General features: G+C 35.0%; 3 protein-coding genes across 4 annotated transcripts; 2 read left to right on the top strand and 1 right to left on the bottom strand.

Moving 5' to 3' along the window:
• Positions 1-2,222: 2,222 nt before the first annotated feature.
• LOC109181104 (subtilisin-like protease SBT4.15) lies at positions 2,223-6,498 on the top strand. The gene is made up of 11 exons (XM_019330858.1): positions 2,223-2,318; positions 2,407-2,501; positions 2,857-2,954; positions 3,099-3,242; positions 3,418-3,523; positions 3,612-4,122; positions 4,774-4,859; positions 4,987-5,211; positions 5,284-5,392; positions 5,489-5,702; positions 5,936-6,498. Exons 1-11 carry the CDS (start codon positions 2,223-2,225, stop codon positions 6,496-6,498), a joined length of 2,247 nt encoding a protein of 748 aa, XP_019186403.1.
• A 393-nt stretch (positions 6,499-6,891) lies between these two features.
• LOC109182072 (monodehydroascorbate reductase-like) lies at positions 6,892-9,826 on the top strand. 2 transcript variants are annotated; one of them, XM_019332108.1, is made up of 11 exons: positions 6,892-6,954; positions 7,053-7,137; positions 7,372-7,443; positions 7,665-7,716; positions 7,886-7,972; positions 8,109-8,227; positions 8,320-8,539; positions 8,621-8,739; positions 8,832-8,957; positions 9,068-9,208; positions 9,308-9,826. In XM_019332108.1, the coding sequence occupies exons 2-11, from the start codon at positions 7,087-7,089 to the stop codon at positions 9,695-9,697; spliced, it is 1,377 nt and encodes a 458-aa protein (XP_019187653.1). In that variant the 5' UTR covers positions 6,892-6,954; positions 7,053-7,086; the 3' UTR covers positions 9,698-9,826. The 2 variants fall into 2 exon arrangements, with proteins under 2 accessions (XP_019187653.1, XP_019187654.1); XM_019332109.1 differs by lacking the exons at positions 6,892-6,954; positions 7,053-7,137 and having other exon boundaries at positions 7,371-7,443; positions 7,886-7,958.
• Positions 9,827-13,636: 3,810 nt separating this feature from the next.
• LOC109181103 (UPF0481 protein At3g47200-like) lies at positions 13,637-15,546 on the bottom strand. Its single transcript, XM_019330856.1, has 4 exons — positions 15,520-15,546; positions 15,305-15,404; positions 14,510-14,570; positions 13,637-14,402 (listed from the first exon to the last, which is right to left on the bottom strand). The coding sequence occupies exons 1-4, from the start codon at positions 15,544-15,546 to the stop codon at positions 13,637-13,639; spliced, it is 954 nt and encodes a 317-aa protein (XP_019186401.1).
• Between the last annotated feature and the right edge of the window lie 1,819 nt (positions 15,547-17,365).

The following is a 17,365-nucleotide window of genomic DNA, read 5'->3' as shown; positions in this document are numbered from 1 at the left end:
ATATGGAACTTGCAGTTCCAATCAAAATAGGCATCCTTTCAATATCTTAATTTGGGTCATTTTCTTAAGTAATCCCAATATATATACAAGAAATCGCATGTGGATACTGTGCCCAGGTGAAAGATGGAGTTGAATGATAGTCGTTGATCTAGCTAAAAAGGACCGTCCATATTGAACACATATATGCAAAAATAATGTAGTGGCAATTTGGTTTTTTTGTATTTAGTTCGATCAAACTTATGGTGTGTGGTTGTCCTTCTTAAGGTACGTGGTTTTCCTTCTTAAAGTGCGTGATTTCTGTGTTTAAGGTGTGTTAGTTCTTCAGTTGAGAACTTAAGGTGCGTCGGTTTAAAGCTTTAGGTGCGTGGCTTTACTTCGATCTTAAGGTTCATGGTTTTTCTTCTTAAGGTGCGTAATTTGTGTGTTTAAGGTGCGTCTGTAGTTGAAACTTAAAGTGCATGATTTCTGTACATGTAGTCAGAGATAATGCGTAATACTAACAAATCATTTTTGTATCACATTTTTATAAATCAAAGATAATGTTTTATAATTATGCCAAATCAATCAAATTCATCCAAATATATGGAATTTAATGCTATTCCTACTATTTATTGAGAGACAATCCGATCCCGACATAAGTATGACAAAAATGATTAACCAGAATAACTCCGTCTTCTTCTTCTTCTTCAATTTGTGCCTAGTTTTTGCACTTCACAATGCCTCAAGCGACAATGAGAGAAAGGTATTACATATATATATATATATATATATATATATATATATATATATATATATATATATATATATATATTATTTTTTTAGTCACACTTAATCAATATCATTCTTTCACTATATACATTTATATAGAATTGGCTAATTAACCATTTAGTTTGGATTTTTGACTGTCTGTGTTAGCCATACGTTGTGTATATGGGAGCATTGCGGGCGGGAGGATCCAAGGTTTCTTTGTCGGCTGTGCACGACAACTTTTTGTCCCAGGCAATTGGAGAGTAATATCCTATTCAGAATCTACAATATAATTATCCATTTCTATTATTATATATACCAATAATAATAATAATAAACAAAATAAGTACTTATCTTAATAATACTTATTATTCTTATTAAACCTTCTCCATAATTATGAGAATTCTTAAACTTTGTCTAATAATTATTTATTATTTAATAATAATATAATAATAATAAATAATAAATAATAAATAATAATAATTATTATTATTATTGGTCAAATGAAACTAGCAATATGAATCTATTTACTGTGTTCACATTTATTGGTAAAGTTTTATATTAAATGATTACTTCTTAATATAATTTTACTTCTATTATATCATTATTATTATTATATTATAAATATTAAATTAAATATATTATTACGCCCGCCCTAATAATATATATATGTACGTTACATATGTTACAACACTAATAAATATATAATAAAAGTAACGTAAACCTATTAAAAGGTTTGAAATGATGTAATAAATTATTTTAAAATTATTTGACAGATTGAAATATCGCAAAAGTCTCCCTGCAATTAAGAATTTTTATTTATAATTATGAAATTAATTACTATATATAAAAATAATCTATTAAAAGGCAGGATATTTATTTATATAATAATTATTTCCATATGAACATATGTAACTGTCAATTTTATTATTTACAATATGCATAATATACTTTAACAATGTAATCAATTCCATTATTTACCATATACATAATATACTTTAACAATGTAAAAAAAAAAAAAAAAAAAAACATTTACTACTACAAATTTATAAACCGCTATCATACTAGTTAAGTATATATATATTGAGAGGTGAATTGAAACCAGAATCATGAATGCTGGACCTCAAATTAAGTATTTTTATTTTCGTAACAAAAAATAAAGAGTTTTCTTATTAAAAATACAATAATTTAGAAAAAAATATAAATTTTACAAACAAGGACTTGATTAATGTTGATTATATTTTTAAATGAGGTGATATTTTTTCATTCACCGGTCAGTGTATAGCATCTATACACGGACGGTACATCAAATATTTATTCATATATAGGATATTAATTAATTCTTCGCCATATACACATTGTAAGAGATTATCTGCCAAATCAATAAAATTCATCCAAATATATGGAATTTAATGCTATTCCCTCTATTTATTGAGAGACGACAATCCCGACATAACAGATTCAGTATGCCAAAAATGTTTAACCGGAATAACTCCGTCTTCTTATTCTTCTCCTTCAATTTGTGCCTAGTTTTTGCACTGCACAATGCCTCAAGCCACAATGAGAGAAAGGTATTACATATATATCATTCTTTCACTATATATACATTTATATAGAATTGGTTAATTAATGATTTAGCTTTGATTTTTGACGTGTTAGCCATACGTTGTGTATATGGGAGCATTGCCGGCGGGAGGATCCAAGGTTTCTTTGTCGGCTGTGCACCACAACATTCTGTCCCAGGCAATTGGAGAGTACGTAATACTCCCTCCGTCCCGAATTGGTTGTCTCATTTACTTTTTGCACGCTTTTTAAGGAATTAAAGTAAATGTTATGTATTTTTCAATTATGCCCTTCACTTTTTCACTTTTGGAAATAAAAGCAAAAGTCATAAGGGTAATTTGGGAAAAAGTAGAATGATGGTGATGTTCAATTTTGGAAAGTAGACAACATTTTGGGACAAACTAAAAAGGAAAGTAAGACAAACAAAATGGGACAGAGGGAGTATCATATTCCCAATCTATACTACAATTATCCATTTCTATTATATATATATATATTAAAACTATAATCTTATTAATTCTTCTTTGGTTTTGAATTGTATTCCAGTGAGAGAATAGCAGTACAGTCCAAGATTCATAGCTATGGAAGAAGCTTTAATGCTTTCGCAGCATGGCTGCTGCCCCATGAAGCCAAAACATTATCCGGTACTACTAGGATATATATATATATATATATATATATATATATATATATATATATATATATATATATATATATGAGATTACAACAAATTTTTTGTTTCATTTTGGTTTATCATATCAATCATCACCTCTCACTAAATATTGCAGAAAGAAGGGGAGTTGTATCAGTGTTTCTGAGCATTAAACGAAAACTTCATACCACACATTCATGGGATTTCTTAGGAATGCCAACAGCTGTGAAAAGAAATTTCCAAATAGAAAGAGATATCATTGTAGGCGTCATCGATACTGGTAAGAAACAAATTAAAATTGTGAAATAGTATAAAGCTCGATTGGAAATTAAAACTCATGATTTTTGACCATCAAACAATGGTCAAAAACTAAGTTTTTGGTTAAAAATGAACTTTCTGAAATTCTGATCACTTGATGTTGAAATTGTTTGCTTTTATTTTATGTTGGTCTGTAGGAATATATGTTGACATACCAAGCTTCAATGATAAGGGAATTGGTCCTCCTCCTACAAAATGGAAGGGTAGATGTCAAACCGGGTTAAATTTTACTGGGTGTAATAAGTATGTGTTTCGTTTTAACTAAAAATTTAAATTAATAGTAAAATTACATATTTAATTTAGGATCTGATGAATTTCTATGTGGTGGCAGTAAAGTTATTGGTGCCCAAGCCTTCAACTTACTCGACAACAATAACCAGTCGAGTTCTCCGGCGGACTTCGAAGGCCACGGCACGCACACTGCTTCCACCGTCGCCGGCTCACTGCACGGAGGCGCAAGCCTTTACGGGCTGCTCAACGGTACAGCCCGCGGCGGAGTACCGGCAGCGCGGATAGCTATGTACAGGGCATGCAACGAGGGCGGGTGTGCGGACGTGGACATCCTCGCGGCGTTCGACGCCGCCATTGCCGACGGCGTGGACATATTGTCGGTCTCCATAGGCGGCTCCCCGGCGTCCTACAACGAGGATCCGATCGCAATCGGCTCCTTCCATGCCATGCAGAAGGGCATATTGACTTCTTGCTCGGCCGGAAACGGGGGAGATCGAGGGGTTGGACCGACGGTAACAAATGTCGCGCCATGGATCTTCACGGTGGCCGCCGCTTCAACTGATCGACACTTGGTGACTGAAGTTGAATTGGGTGATGGACGAAAATTCTCTGTAAGTCCCTCAACACATAAACTATTTTGAGCTAGTTGCTAGCCTAGTAACCTAATAGATTGTTGAGTCGCAGTCATTTACCTCTCCACAATTTTGTGCGATTGAGGTAGTGTGGTTTCAGGACAAAATTTTTTGCTCTTGTCATAGTTGAAAAAATAGTTAAGCCCTCCTAGGATGCTCGGTAGCGCCTAGGCGACGATTAATTAGTGCCTAAGCTCCCATGTATTTTTTAGTTTTTAAAAATTTATTTAACTTTTTGTTATTTTTTTAAGACTAAACTATTTGATATTAAAATATTAAATATTAACCTAAAAAATTAAACAATTTAGAGTTATTTTGCTCAAAACAACATGAAATAATCTATTTAAAAAAGAAGAGAACAATAGCTAATCTCCTCACTAGGCCGAATCGGTGCCTAGAAGGCCTAGTCGGGGCCTAGGAAGTCTAGAAGGTCAGTCCCTATGCGGCCTAGTCGGCCGCCAAGACCAGCGATTATGGTGATACTACGCTAGGCGGCCGCCGATTAGTACCTAGGCGGGATTTTTGCAACACTCCTTATTGTGGATAGAAGATGATCGAAATCAGTCAGGAATGTGATCAAGTGAGTGAAGCATAATTTTAGTATTAACAATAGTTTTTTTATTTTTTAAGGGAATTTCTGTCAACATATTTAACAGCAGTTCATTTCCACTCACAAGTGGAACACTAGCAAGCTTATTACATAACGGTTCAGGCCGGTATGAAATTCTAAATCTCAATTTATTTCATACACGATAATATTTTGTTAATATTATATACTCCGTAAATGTTAGTTTTATTCTTTTTGACCAAATTAATGCATGGGGAAACATTATATTGTTACAGATATTGTGGAGAGGGTACACTTGACGAAAGTAAGGTGAAAGGAAAAATTTTGTATTGCTTAACTCAAAACCGACAAGATTATATTATAGAGAAGATGGGTGGAAAAGGAATTATCATTTCTGATCAAAGTCCTCGGCAATTTGCATTTCCCTTTATAATACCAGCTAGTATTGTCAAATTCCCAGAAATTGGTGATAAAATTGAAGCATATATCAACTCTACTAGGTAAGTTTCATGACATTTTTTTACCGCTTGTAATTCTACTCAGAAATGATATATCAATCAAATAAATTACAGACAACCAACGGCAGTGATTCACCCAACAAAAAGTGTCAAGGTCAATGGGTCATTCATGGCTTCCTTTTCATCAAGAGGACCCCAATTTATAGCCCCCAATCTCCTAAAGGTCAGAACTTTGACATAAGCAAAATAGATTCGTTTTGAGTTCAAAATTTCTTATTTTATTTTGATCTTTTATGTCATGTACGTGTGTGTTGTATAGCCTGATATCACAGCGCCAGGGTTGAACATATTGGCTGGATTTTCACCTTTGATTTCTATAAGTGGTGAGATAGATGATACAAGAACCTCGGTCTACAACATTTTGTCAGGAACATCCATGGCTTGTCCGCATGTTTCAGCTTCAGCTGCCTATGTTACGTCTTTCCATTCTGATTGGTCACCTGCCGCAATCAAGTCAGCCTTGATGACTACAGGTAAGAGTGTCAAAGTAGGTCAAAACTTGCAGACCAGTACTAAACTAAACTGCCTTGCTGTAATGTGAGTTAGGGCTTACAATTTTTTACCCGCACCAGTTGACGGGTTATACGAATTAGCTTTGATATCATCCTGAAAGGTCTAGATAGCTATCATTAACTATTCCTGACTTTTTAAGAATAGCATTTTCAGGTCGACGTTATAACAACATTTTACATTGTATCGATTTCAGCAAAACCGCTAGGGGTGAAGGACGTAGATGTGGAGCTAGCATATGGAGCGGGGATGATTGACCCGATAGCAGCCACAAATCCCGGCCTGGTTTTCGACATTGATGAAGCTGCCTACATAAACTTCCTCTGCAAAATTGGATACAATAGTTCCAACTTACGACAAATCACGGGTAACACAACCAAAGACTGCTCGAGAATTTCTGGAGCAGTTGGAGAAGACGGACTCAACTATCCCACTATCAATTTAAACTTGAATACCGTTTCTAACAATCCCAAGATTGATGGAGTGTTTCATCGTACTGTCACCAACGTTGGGGAAGTGACGTCGGTAGTTTACAAGGCGACAATCGAAGCACCAAAGGGTCTCTCTATTGAGGTTTCTCCCAGTGTTTTGTCATTCGACAGTAAGAACCAGAAGAAATCTTTTCAGGTTTCTTTGACAGGAAACTACCCAGATGAAGAGACAATGCACTTGTCTGGGTCTATAATTTGGAGTGATTCTATACACAACGTGAGAATCCCCGTACTTGTATCAAGGCCTGCAGGGAGTACGGGACAATGATTCTTAGTTTCATTAATTTTATTTTATATAGTAATGTTGGATTCTTAACGTAATAAATAAAGAAGTTTATTATACAATTCTTAATAAGCTTTGTAAATGAGATAATTAAAGTGGGTCTCGTTCAGTTTAATTAGAGGTTTTAATTTAACCCGCACCGGCTTATCTCACTGATTCAGTAAGCAGTATTTGAGAGAAAAAATTCAGGTTCAAACTTTGACAACTCTAAACCTTAGGTGAGAATTATGTCTAAAGTGACAGATGTGTACCAGCATTTGACCTTGTCTATTAAGTCAGACTGAGGTGTAAGAACCTTTATTACCCGATATCATTTATTAGTGGTTGCGAGTTTCATTGTCATCTTTATTACATGCTTTAAATAGGAAAAAATAACGAGAAAAGCTGAAACATAGGAGCTATAACGAACTCATGCTGTTAATTCATCGCACAATCTGCAAGGTGAGTCGGCATTTACGCTGCGCTTTCTTCTGGGTCTTTTATTACCAAGTCTACGCTCTCCTTATGCATGCATGGCTACGGTATTCCGACTTGGCAAGGCTGTAACAAAGTGCTGTTCGTTGAATCGGAGCTATGGCGGAGAAGTCGTTCAAGTATATGATTCTCGGCGGCGGCGTTTCTGCCGTAAGTATCTCTCGCTTCTCGCCGATCGATCGTCGTTAATTAATCTTAGGCTCTTGAGTTTTAGGTTTTTCAATTTGTGAATTTAGTTATGGATTTGGTTGAATTGTGAGGATCAGATTGTGGTTCAATTAGGCTCCGTGTAGATCCGGAAATTATGCGTGCTTAAAGCTGTAATATTCTCCTAGTTTTGGGGATTTGATGATTTGATGACTTGAATTGGTTGTGTCTTTGCAGGGTTATGCTGCTAGGGAATTTGCCAACCAGGGAGTTAAGCCTGGTGAACTAGCAATTATTTCCAGAGAGACAGTATGTACTTTGAAAATTGAAATATTCTACTCTTTATGACATGATCTGTTTTAATGGAACCTCTGTTTCAGGATTGATCTAAATTAAACAAATCTTTGAGTTGTTATTGATAATCCTCAGTTGCACTTCTGTATATTGGTTGAGTGCAGCTATACTTTCTGAGAAATTATTTCACAATGCATTATTATTGAGTGCAGCTATACTTTCTGTTGTTATTTCAGGTGGCTCCATATGAACGAGCTGCTCTTAGCAAAGGATATCTCTTTCCTGAAGGTATGCCCTTTAGTAAATTAGACGAATGGGGGGCAAATATGTAATTGTAGCTCTACTTCTTCATCCTTTAGTGAAGCAGTGATATTTGTTCTGGATTACTGAGCTGCAGGTTATGTTTTTCCTGCCAAGTATTTCTTCAAATTTATTCATTTGATTTGGTGTTCTCCAGGAGCTTCAAGACAAAGACTCCCAAGTTTTCATATATGTGCTGGAGCTGGATGGGAGATATTACTCCCTGAGTGGTATGAGGAGAAAGGTTTTTATTTACCCTCCCAAATTTATGTTAGACATTATAACATGGCTTGTTTAACAGGAGTTCAAAATTATGTATCTTGGGCTTCCACTTTCACCATTTTCTTTTAATTTAGTGATCTTGTCTAATATGTTTTCAGGGATTTCGTTGATCATGGATACAGAAATTGTGGAAGCAGATCTTGATTCAAAGACACTTATTAGTGCTGCTGGAGAAGCATTCAAATATCAAGTGCTGATTATTGCAACTGGTTCCACAGTGATTATCATTGACATTAAGGGGATTTTTCAGTTTTGTTTTTTTGTCCCATATCTATTGCCATCAGTTTTATTTTATTTTTTGATTCTCAGGTTCTGAGGTTGTCGGATTGTGGTTTACAAGGTGCAAATTCCAAAAACATCTTCTACTTGAGAGATATTGATGAAGCAGAACAGATTTCGCAAGCACTAGATGCAAAGAAAACTGCAAAAGCTGTTGTTGTTGGTGGAGGGTACATTGCACTTGAGATCAGTGCTTCGCTCAGAATGAACAACATAGATGTTACTATGATATTCCCAGAACCATGGTGCAGTAAGTAAACAGCCACAATATGTTTTTGGTTAGTTTATGACATTTCTCCTGGGACCTTATTGTCTAACTTATCACATTCAGTGCCTAGGCTTTTCACTCCTGGCATAGCAGCCTTCTATGAAGGATACTATGCGAACAAGGGAATCAAAATCATCAAAGGTACTGTAGCAATTGGGTTTGACGCCCATCCTAATGGTGAGGTATACCTCGCACATTTTAGTTAATATGTGTACTTTCTGTATTAGGAAAATCTTGCTATAAACTTTATAGGGTATTTGTTTGCATTCGTCAGGTAAAGAATGTTTTACTAGCTGATGGTAGGGCACTGCCAGCTGATATTGTAGCTGTAGGTGTTGGTGCAATGCCTGCTACAACATTATTTTATTGGCAGCTTAATGAGGAGGTGGGGGGAATTAAGGTGCATATTGATCCTAGCTCCTTCAAGAATCTGTCTACACTTTATGTTGTGCCCTCCTGCATTATTGAGTTTCTAGATGTGTTTTCTTATATGGAGGGGCTTTGTTGCAGATTGATGGTCTCATGAGGACCAATGTTCCTGATGTATATGCTATTGGTGATGTAGCCTCTTTCTATTCTAAGATATACAATGACGTTAGACGAGTTGAACATGTTGATCATGCTCGTAGATCTGCTGAACAGGCTGTAAAGGTGTGATATTTGTATGCTATTATATGATTAAGGTCTAATAGTATCTTGTAACAGAGTTGAGTTCTTAAGAGGTTCAAGAAATTTGTATTGTTGTTGCAGGCAATTTATGCAAGTGAACAGGGAATGACCATCGAAGAGTATGACTACCTTCCATTCTTCTACTCCAAGACCTTTGATTTGTCATGGCAATTCTATGGCGACAACGTGGGTGACACGGTGTTATTTGGAGATACTGACCCGAAATCTGAAAGTCACAAGTTTGGACAGTACTGGATCGACAATGGTAAAGTTGTGGGTGTGTTCTTGGAGAGCGGGACTGCGGAAGAGTGTGATGCTATTGGATTAGTCGCTAGAGTTCAGCCTGATGCTCTTAGCATGGACGAAATGGCAAAGCAGGGTATCTACTTTGCCCTTTGTGTACAAGGACACAGTGACATTTCATTGAAAGGACTCAAAAAAAGGCACTCCGACTTACCTTATTCACCTTAATTACTTTAGCTCTCAGCTTAGCTAGTCAATCTTTGTTGAGTTGTTTTTTTTGTTTTCTTCCTTTCCTTGAGTTGTATCTTTTCAGTCAGTTGGACTATTTGATAATGAATTCTCTTCTTCCTTCTCTCATTGTGGTCTCAAAACACACTTTTTTTTCTTTTTTAGTTCAATTGGCACTTGTGTAATAAAATGTTAACAATAATGTAAAATTCATACTTACACTTAATGCAATGAGTGGACACTAGATGACGTGTATTGATCCTCTCACGAATTTTAGTAAATTTAAATTAAATAATTATTTAAAATTTTAAAAATACAACCCCTCGCAGGCGAGGGGTTGTTGTTGTTGTTTAATGTTTTAGTTTTTAAATTTAATTATTTAATTTAAATTTAGTAAAATAATATTTATAATTTGAAAACTCTAATTCAAATACCTAATTTTTTTGTGTAATTAAATTAAATTTGACCAGAGGGGTGTAAATAGTTATATTTATCAATAGTTATGCAATGGACTTGATCCACCTTGCAAGGTGGACCCGAATCAAAATACATCATTTATATACTACATGATCACAATTCAAATTGTGAACATTCAATATGTAAATTGTAAACATTCAGTATATAAATTGTGGACATTTAGTATATAAAAATTGTGAACATTCAATATATAAATTATGAATATACTGTATATAAATTGTGTATTCTTGGACCAGGTCCACCTTGCAAGGTGGACCCAGGTTCACATAATATGTTTGATAGAGTTAATCCAATCGTTATTAAGTAATTAATTAATGACTTGGATGTCATTGTTTGACAAATTTTTTTTATTATCAAAAATATAAAAAATATTTATTTGTCAAGGATTGGAAAATGGGCATTTTGTCTGGTCTGTGTTTCATTGGAAGTGGGGTTAGAGAAAGTCCAAGCACAAGAAGATAATGTAATCCTCCGATGTTTGTCCAACTCAAACATTTTTTTTATTTAAAAAATATTGTAATATTAAGTGGAGAATTCCAAAATTCGAAAGTAAATGGCTTAGCTTTCAGAAGTTAAAAATGCCATTGCAGGATAAAAATTTGTTCCATGGGTCTGATCTTACTTGTCCAATTTCAAAAATCAAAATTAATTTGTTATTGATCAAAAAGTTTGCAATCAATACCTTTCAATGCATCTTTTATACAAATACAACACTTTGAGAAATGAAAAACTTATGCATTTAAGGTGTAGGTATTCGGAAATTGATGAAATTGTGTGAAAGATAAACTTATGCATTTGTTCCATGGGTCTGATCTTACTTTACCCATGTTTTTTGAAAATAAACCAACTGTCTAGTACTTGGGTCAAACTCAAAACTAAATGGAATACAAATTTTTACATTGAATTTTCATTTCTGGAAATTACAAAACTAAAAAAGAAATATATTATCTTCTCAATATATATATGCGAAATTCCCTTGTTAGGCTACACAAAGTGCCAGAGAAGCTGAATATTCAGGACCTCTTTATGCTTATGATTTTGTTTACTTATATTAGCACAGCTAAGTGACTAACCTAAATGTGTTTTTAAAAAAAAAAAAAAAAAAAATCCCACTTTCAGGAATACAAGTTTGAAATCTATTTACAAGAAAACAAATTGCAGCTTAATTAGTACAGTAAGTACTGATTTGGTGGCAACAGGTTAAATTTGAATTGTGAAGTGCAGCTTTAATTTCTCCACTGGTAGTAGGTTAGCAGGTTTGTTTAGCGTTATTGTGGATTGGAAGCAGACAGTAGTTCTGGGTTGCAGAGCTCAAGTTTTGTTCTGTTTTTAAAGCTTAACTTTGATTTAGTTATCTCTGATGAGGACTTAGGACAAAGAGACTCAGTTTTAGGATATTTTTCTTTGGGCAAACAAAAATAAAGGTAACAGAAATTCTTGTAATAGAGTGATAAACACTATGTAATTGACAAGTATCCTGGTTTCTAGATTAGAAAATTTGCTTAACTTGCTTATATTGTTAAAATTAATTACGTGCATCGCACGGGTGCAAATACTAATATATATATATATATATTTAGAGCATGTTTATTTGTGCAGCTATATAACAAATTTGTCGTTTTGATTTGCAACTACAAATTATGGGAAAGAACAGCTATTGAATACAAAGTAATAGAATGAAAGCTGAGAAACTAAAGTATAGAAAACTGTAGCTCAAAATGGTACGCCATGTAGTTCAAAATGATTATTACAGTTTGAATACAAAGTAATAGAATGAAAGCTGAGAAATTAAAGTATAGAAAAATGTAGCTCAAAATGGTACGCCGTGTAGTTCAAAATGATTATTACAGACTGAATGCAAAGTAATAGAATGAAAGATGAGAAAACTATAGCTCAAAGTGATGCCGTGTAGCTCAAAATGGTCATTACAGTTTGTATAAACGCAAAAACTAATACAAGGAAAGCTGAAAAAGCTGAGATGAACGACCAAGGCGTACTAAAACAAGTGCGCATGAGGATGGCCCAGTGGCTGCTGTAGTAGGAATCTATCTCTGTAACTTGTCTTGACAAATAGCAATTGTTGATGTCGATTGTTGTGTTCTCTCCCAATATGTTAAACAAGGCAGCTATGTGTCGATCATTCTTGGAAAACCTAGTGATAATTCCATCTCGACTAAGAAAAGTGACATCTTTGGGAAAGTAATCAGGCAACTCAGGAATGCGATATAAGCCGTGAAGTATGTCCGAAGATCACAAACACAATCAATATTCACAAAAGCAAGAATTACAGTAAACGAAGATCACAGACACGATCAATATTCACAAAAACAAGAATTACAGTAAACGAAGATCATAGACACGATCAATATTCACAAAAGCAAGAATTACAGTAAACAAAAATCCAAGTCAACATCAGAGTACCGTGTTGAGCATATAACCATTAATGTGCAATCCAACTATCAGCTTAAGCTTTTAGTTGAGATGGAGCACATGCTTTAATTTGGTATCAGAGTCAGATCAAAGGTCATGGGTTTGAATCTCTACGTCACCTGATAAGCGACTACGGTCCACGTGTTGCTTGAAACCCTCCGCACATGTGAGGGGCGTGTTGAGCATATAACCATTAATGTAAAATCCAACGATCAACTTAAGCTTTTAGTTGAGATGGAGCACATGTTTCAATTTGGTATCAGAGCAAGACGAAAGTTCAATTTGAGATGGAGCACATGCTTCAATTTGGTATCAGAGCAAGACGAAAGTTCAATTTGGTATCAGAGCCAGACCAAAGGTCATGGGTTCGAATTTCTACATGTTGCTTGGAACCCACCGCAAACGTGAGAGGACGTGCTTAAGCTTTTAGTTGAGATGGAGCATATGCTTCAATTAATATAACGCATAGTGGATGCACGACTGTTGCAGGTATACTCGTGCTGCCTCTGATCGATTATGGTGATAACTCGTGTTGCACGTAATTAATTTTAATAGAGTGATAAACACTGTGTAATTGACAAGTATCCTAGTTTCTAGATTAGAAAATTTGCTTAACTTGCTTATATTCTTAAAATTAATTACGTGCATCGCACAGGTGCAAATACTAATATATATATATATATATATATATATATATATATATATATATATATATATTTAGAGCATGTTTATTTGTGCAGCTATATAACAAATTTGTCGTTTTGATTTGCAACTACAAATTATGGGAAAGAACAGCGATTGAATACAAAGTAATAATAAAAGCTGAGAAACTAAAGTATAGAAAACTATAGCTCAAAATGGTACGCCATGTAGTTCAAAATGATTATTACAGTTTGAATACAAAGTAATAGAATGAAAGCTGAGAAATTAAAGTATAGAAAACTGTAGCTCAAAATGGTACGCCATGTAGTTCAAAATGATTATTACAGACTGAATGCAAAGTAATAGAATGAAAGCTGAGAAAATTATAGCTCAAAGTGATGCCGTGTAGCTCAAAATGGCCATTACAGTTTGTATAAACGCAAAAACTAATACAAGGAAAACTGGAAAAGCTGAGATGAACGACCAAGGCGTACTAAAACAAGTGCGCATGAGGATGGCCCAGTGGGTGCTGTAGTAGGAATCTATCTCTGTAACTTGTCTTGACAAATAGCAATTTTTGATGTTGATTGTTGTGTTCTCTCCCAATATGTTAAACAAGGCAGCTATGTGTCGATCATTGTTGGAAAACCTAGTGATAATTTCATCTCGACTAAGAAAAGTGACATCTTTGGGGGAAGTAATCAGGCAACTCAGGAATGCAATATAAGCTGTGAAGTATGTCCGAGTGTGTTGGGTGCACTGTTCCAGTGCAATGCAATTGATGAAGAATGTGGTGGTGTAATCATTAATGGTAATGGGTGGGATATGAAGTGTGGTTTTCTTGAAGTTTATTTTCGAAAGGCTCTTTGCATTCACCGGCTTGATCTTGATTCCAGATTTTCGTAGTAGCTTTACGCATTGAATTGCATTATCCGAATATGGTAGTAGGTTTGTCACTGACAGTTGGTTTACACTAGATGGCAGATAGCTAGTGTAAACCAAATCGAGAAGATGTTTGGGTTCTAGTGCACTTAGTGAAAAATGAATGAGGATTTCTTCATCCCTCCTTGGCAGTACCCAATTAAAGAACTTCAATGCAACTAGTTCTAAGGAATCACTATTCACGGGTTTCATCAATTCATACACGGCTTTAAGACTGAAAAAAAGGTAATTTGGTTTTCGAGCTTAAATAGATCCATAGTGACAGTGGGAATCGACGGGATTTGTTCATCTTCCTGGCTCGCGCATACTTGCAACATACACCTGATTATGATAAGAGGCAGCATAATCTCAACATAATCGATCAGAGGCAGCACAAGTATACCTGCAACAATCACGCATCCACTATGCGTTATATTAATTGAAGCATATGCTCAATCTCAACTAAAAGCTTAAGCACGCCCCCTCACGTGTGCGGTGGGTTCCAAGAAACACGTAGAGATTCGAACCCATAACCTTTGGTCTGGCTCTGATACCAAATTGAACTTTCGTCTTGCTCTGATACCAAATTGAAGCATGTGCTCCATCTCAAATTGAACTTTCGTCTTGCTCTGATACCAAATTGAAGCATGTGCTCCATCTCAGTTGGTGCTCCATCTCAGTTGAAGGTCTGGCTGGCTCTGATACCAAATTGAAGCTAGAGCTATTATAAGCGGGTTATGTGGATCAAGCCAAAGCCTAGAGACAAATTCCATATATGGTGAAATTTCAGGAGGGTAACGAGAAGAACTTTCAGGAAGGTGACAGAAGGAGATAATACATAAATTATCGATTCATAGCTGTAACTAGACACTGAAATTTGTAGAGCTTCGATCACTGGGCACTGTGATGAGAAGAACTTTCAGGAAGGTGACGAAAAGTGATAGTATAGAAACCATGCAAAAAACGAGACGGGAGGAAGGGACCAAGAACTCTAGGGAGGAAAAAGAAACCCTAGAGAGAGCTAGAGAGAAAATAAAATAAAATGATTCACTCCACTCAAAAGTCAATGGATGTAAATCTAACAACAATATTCACATAAACAATATTTACCAAAAATCCAAGGAAACATCAGAGTACCTTCAATAGATTGCATAATGGATACGTGATTGTTGCTTTTATACTCGTACTGTCTCTGATCGATTATAGTGAGCCTTTGAGAAGTTTCTTTGCAGAAATTCTAACCACATTATTCACAAAAACAACATTTACAGTGAACAAAGATTACCGACACAATCAATATTCACAAAAGCAAGAATTACAGTAAACAAAGATCCAAGTCAATATCAGAGTACCTTCAATAGAACGTATAATTGATGCATGATTGTTGCATGTATACTCGTAGCGCATTTGGTCCCCGACCGTTAAAACTGACGAAAAAATATAAAAATATTTAAAATTTGAGGGGTAAAGTAGAAAATTCACATTTTATTATCCTTCTTATATCAAAACCACTTCGGCTGGCTCTGATACCAAATTGAAGCAGCATGTGCTCCATCTCAACTAGAAGCCTAAGTTGATAATTGGATTACACGCCCCCTCACGTGTGCGGTGGGTTCCAAGCAACAAGTGACGTAGAGATTCGAACCCATGACATTTGGTCTGGCTCTGATACCAAATTAAAACATGTGCTCCATCTCAACTAAAAGCCTAAGCTGATAGTTGGATTGCACATTAATGGCTACATGCTCAAGAGCTTTTATGAGAAATTCACCAACGGAATAAATTAGAGATTTTTAGTATGTAAAATTTTTTCATATGCAGTAGTTTTTAGAATTTTCATAATTGAGTGTTAGGTTTCTCATTCATATTACTCTAATTTTAAGAACACGGATGAGGTGATGAATATATATCAAATATAATTTTCATATATTGTCAGGATATACGATTCTTGGTTAAGCTACTGCAGAGCTTACGAAAGAATTTTACATACTAAAAATCTGAAGTTACTTTCTTAGTGAATTTGTATAAAAATAACTTGAGAAATTTGATATCTTCTTGTATTTCAAAAGTTATGGTTTGATTACCATTATGTTTAGTAAGGGAAATCGGAAACTTTTAGGATGGTGTGTTTTACATGCTTGAATTGAAGACAACGATCAAGTGTTATCTTGTTTGTACTGACTCACAGGTTCCTTATACGAGACTCAGGTTACTAACAAGTCATACGAATATTATTGAATTGCTTTTGGAATTGAAGAACCTTGAAATAGAATGCTAGGAAGTTGAAAATAATGTTGCAAAAGTGGTTTCAATATAAGAAAGTGAATAAAATGTGAATTTTCTACTTTACCCCTAAAATTTTAAATGTTTTTAAATTTTTCCGTTATTTTTAACAGTCGGGGACTAAATGCGCCACTTCGCTTATAACTGAAGGACTAAAAATGGAGACGGTCATAACTCAGGGATTGAGTCGCCACTACCATTATAGCTCAGGGACCAAACTCGCCATTTTCCCTTTTATTTATACATTGTAATTTGGTGCTATGAATTCATATAAGGAAATTCTAATGTCCTTTCTTTTGACAGCCTGGGTGGATGGCACCAGAGGTTCAAAGTGATGAACCATCTAATGAAAAATCAGATGTATACAGTTTTGGTGTGATACTGTGGGAGCTGGCAACGCTGCAGCAACCATGGAGTAATTTGAATCCTGCCCAGGTTTTTATTTTATAATTTTATCATAATTGTTAGTTGATGGAAGGTGTTTCAATATTGGGATTTTTCAATATACACAATCCTCTAATATAAAATAGCAATAAGAAGTAGTAAATGCTTAATTGCCAGAACTTCCCGCCCTACAGGAAACGGTGCCGTTGGCATATGAAATGTTATTAGTCGATTTTAAAGATTATTGGGTTTATCAAATATTAATTCCACCGTCCAACTTTAGTTGAATCCCTAAGATCTAAGTTATTTTACGGTAAAATGTGAAAGGAAACAATATATAGGCGATGCATCTCTGCAGTTTAGTCACTCGAAACGATAGCCAAAAGCGGCCATTAAAAGCTTAAGGCTATCGTATCGAGACGCAACTCTACAGTTGTATCTAATACAGTCTATATATACATCGTTAGCTTGGAATACAAACACTAGAACTACAACTACCAGTAGCTTATTGTACTCTTCGGTCTTCTCTCC

Source organism: Ipomoea nil, unplaced genomic scaffold (genome assembly GCF_001879475.1).
Source record: "Ipomoea nil cultivar Tokyo-kokei standard unplaced genomic scaffold, Asagao_1.1 scaffold1043, whole genome shotgun sequence".
Lineage (NCBI taxonomy): Eukaryota > Viridiplantae > Streptophyta > Magnoliopsida > Solanales > Convolvulaceae > Ipomoea > Ipomoea nil.
This window is presented reverse-complemented; position numbering and strand designations above follow the sequence as displayed.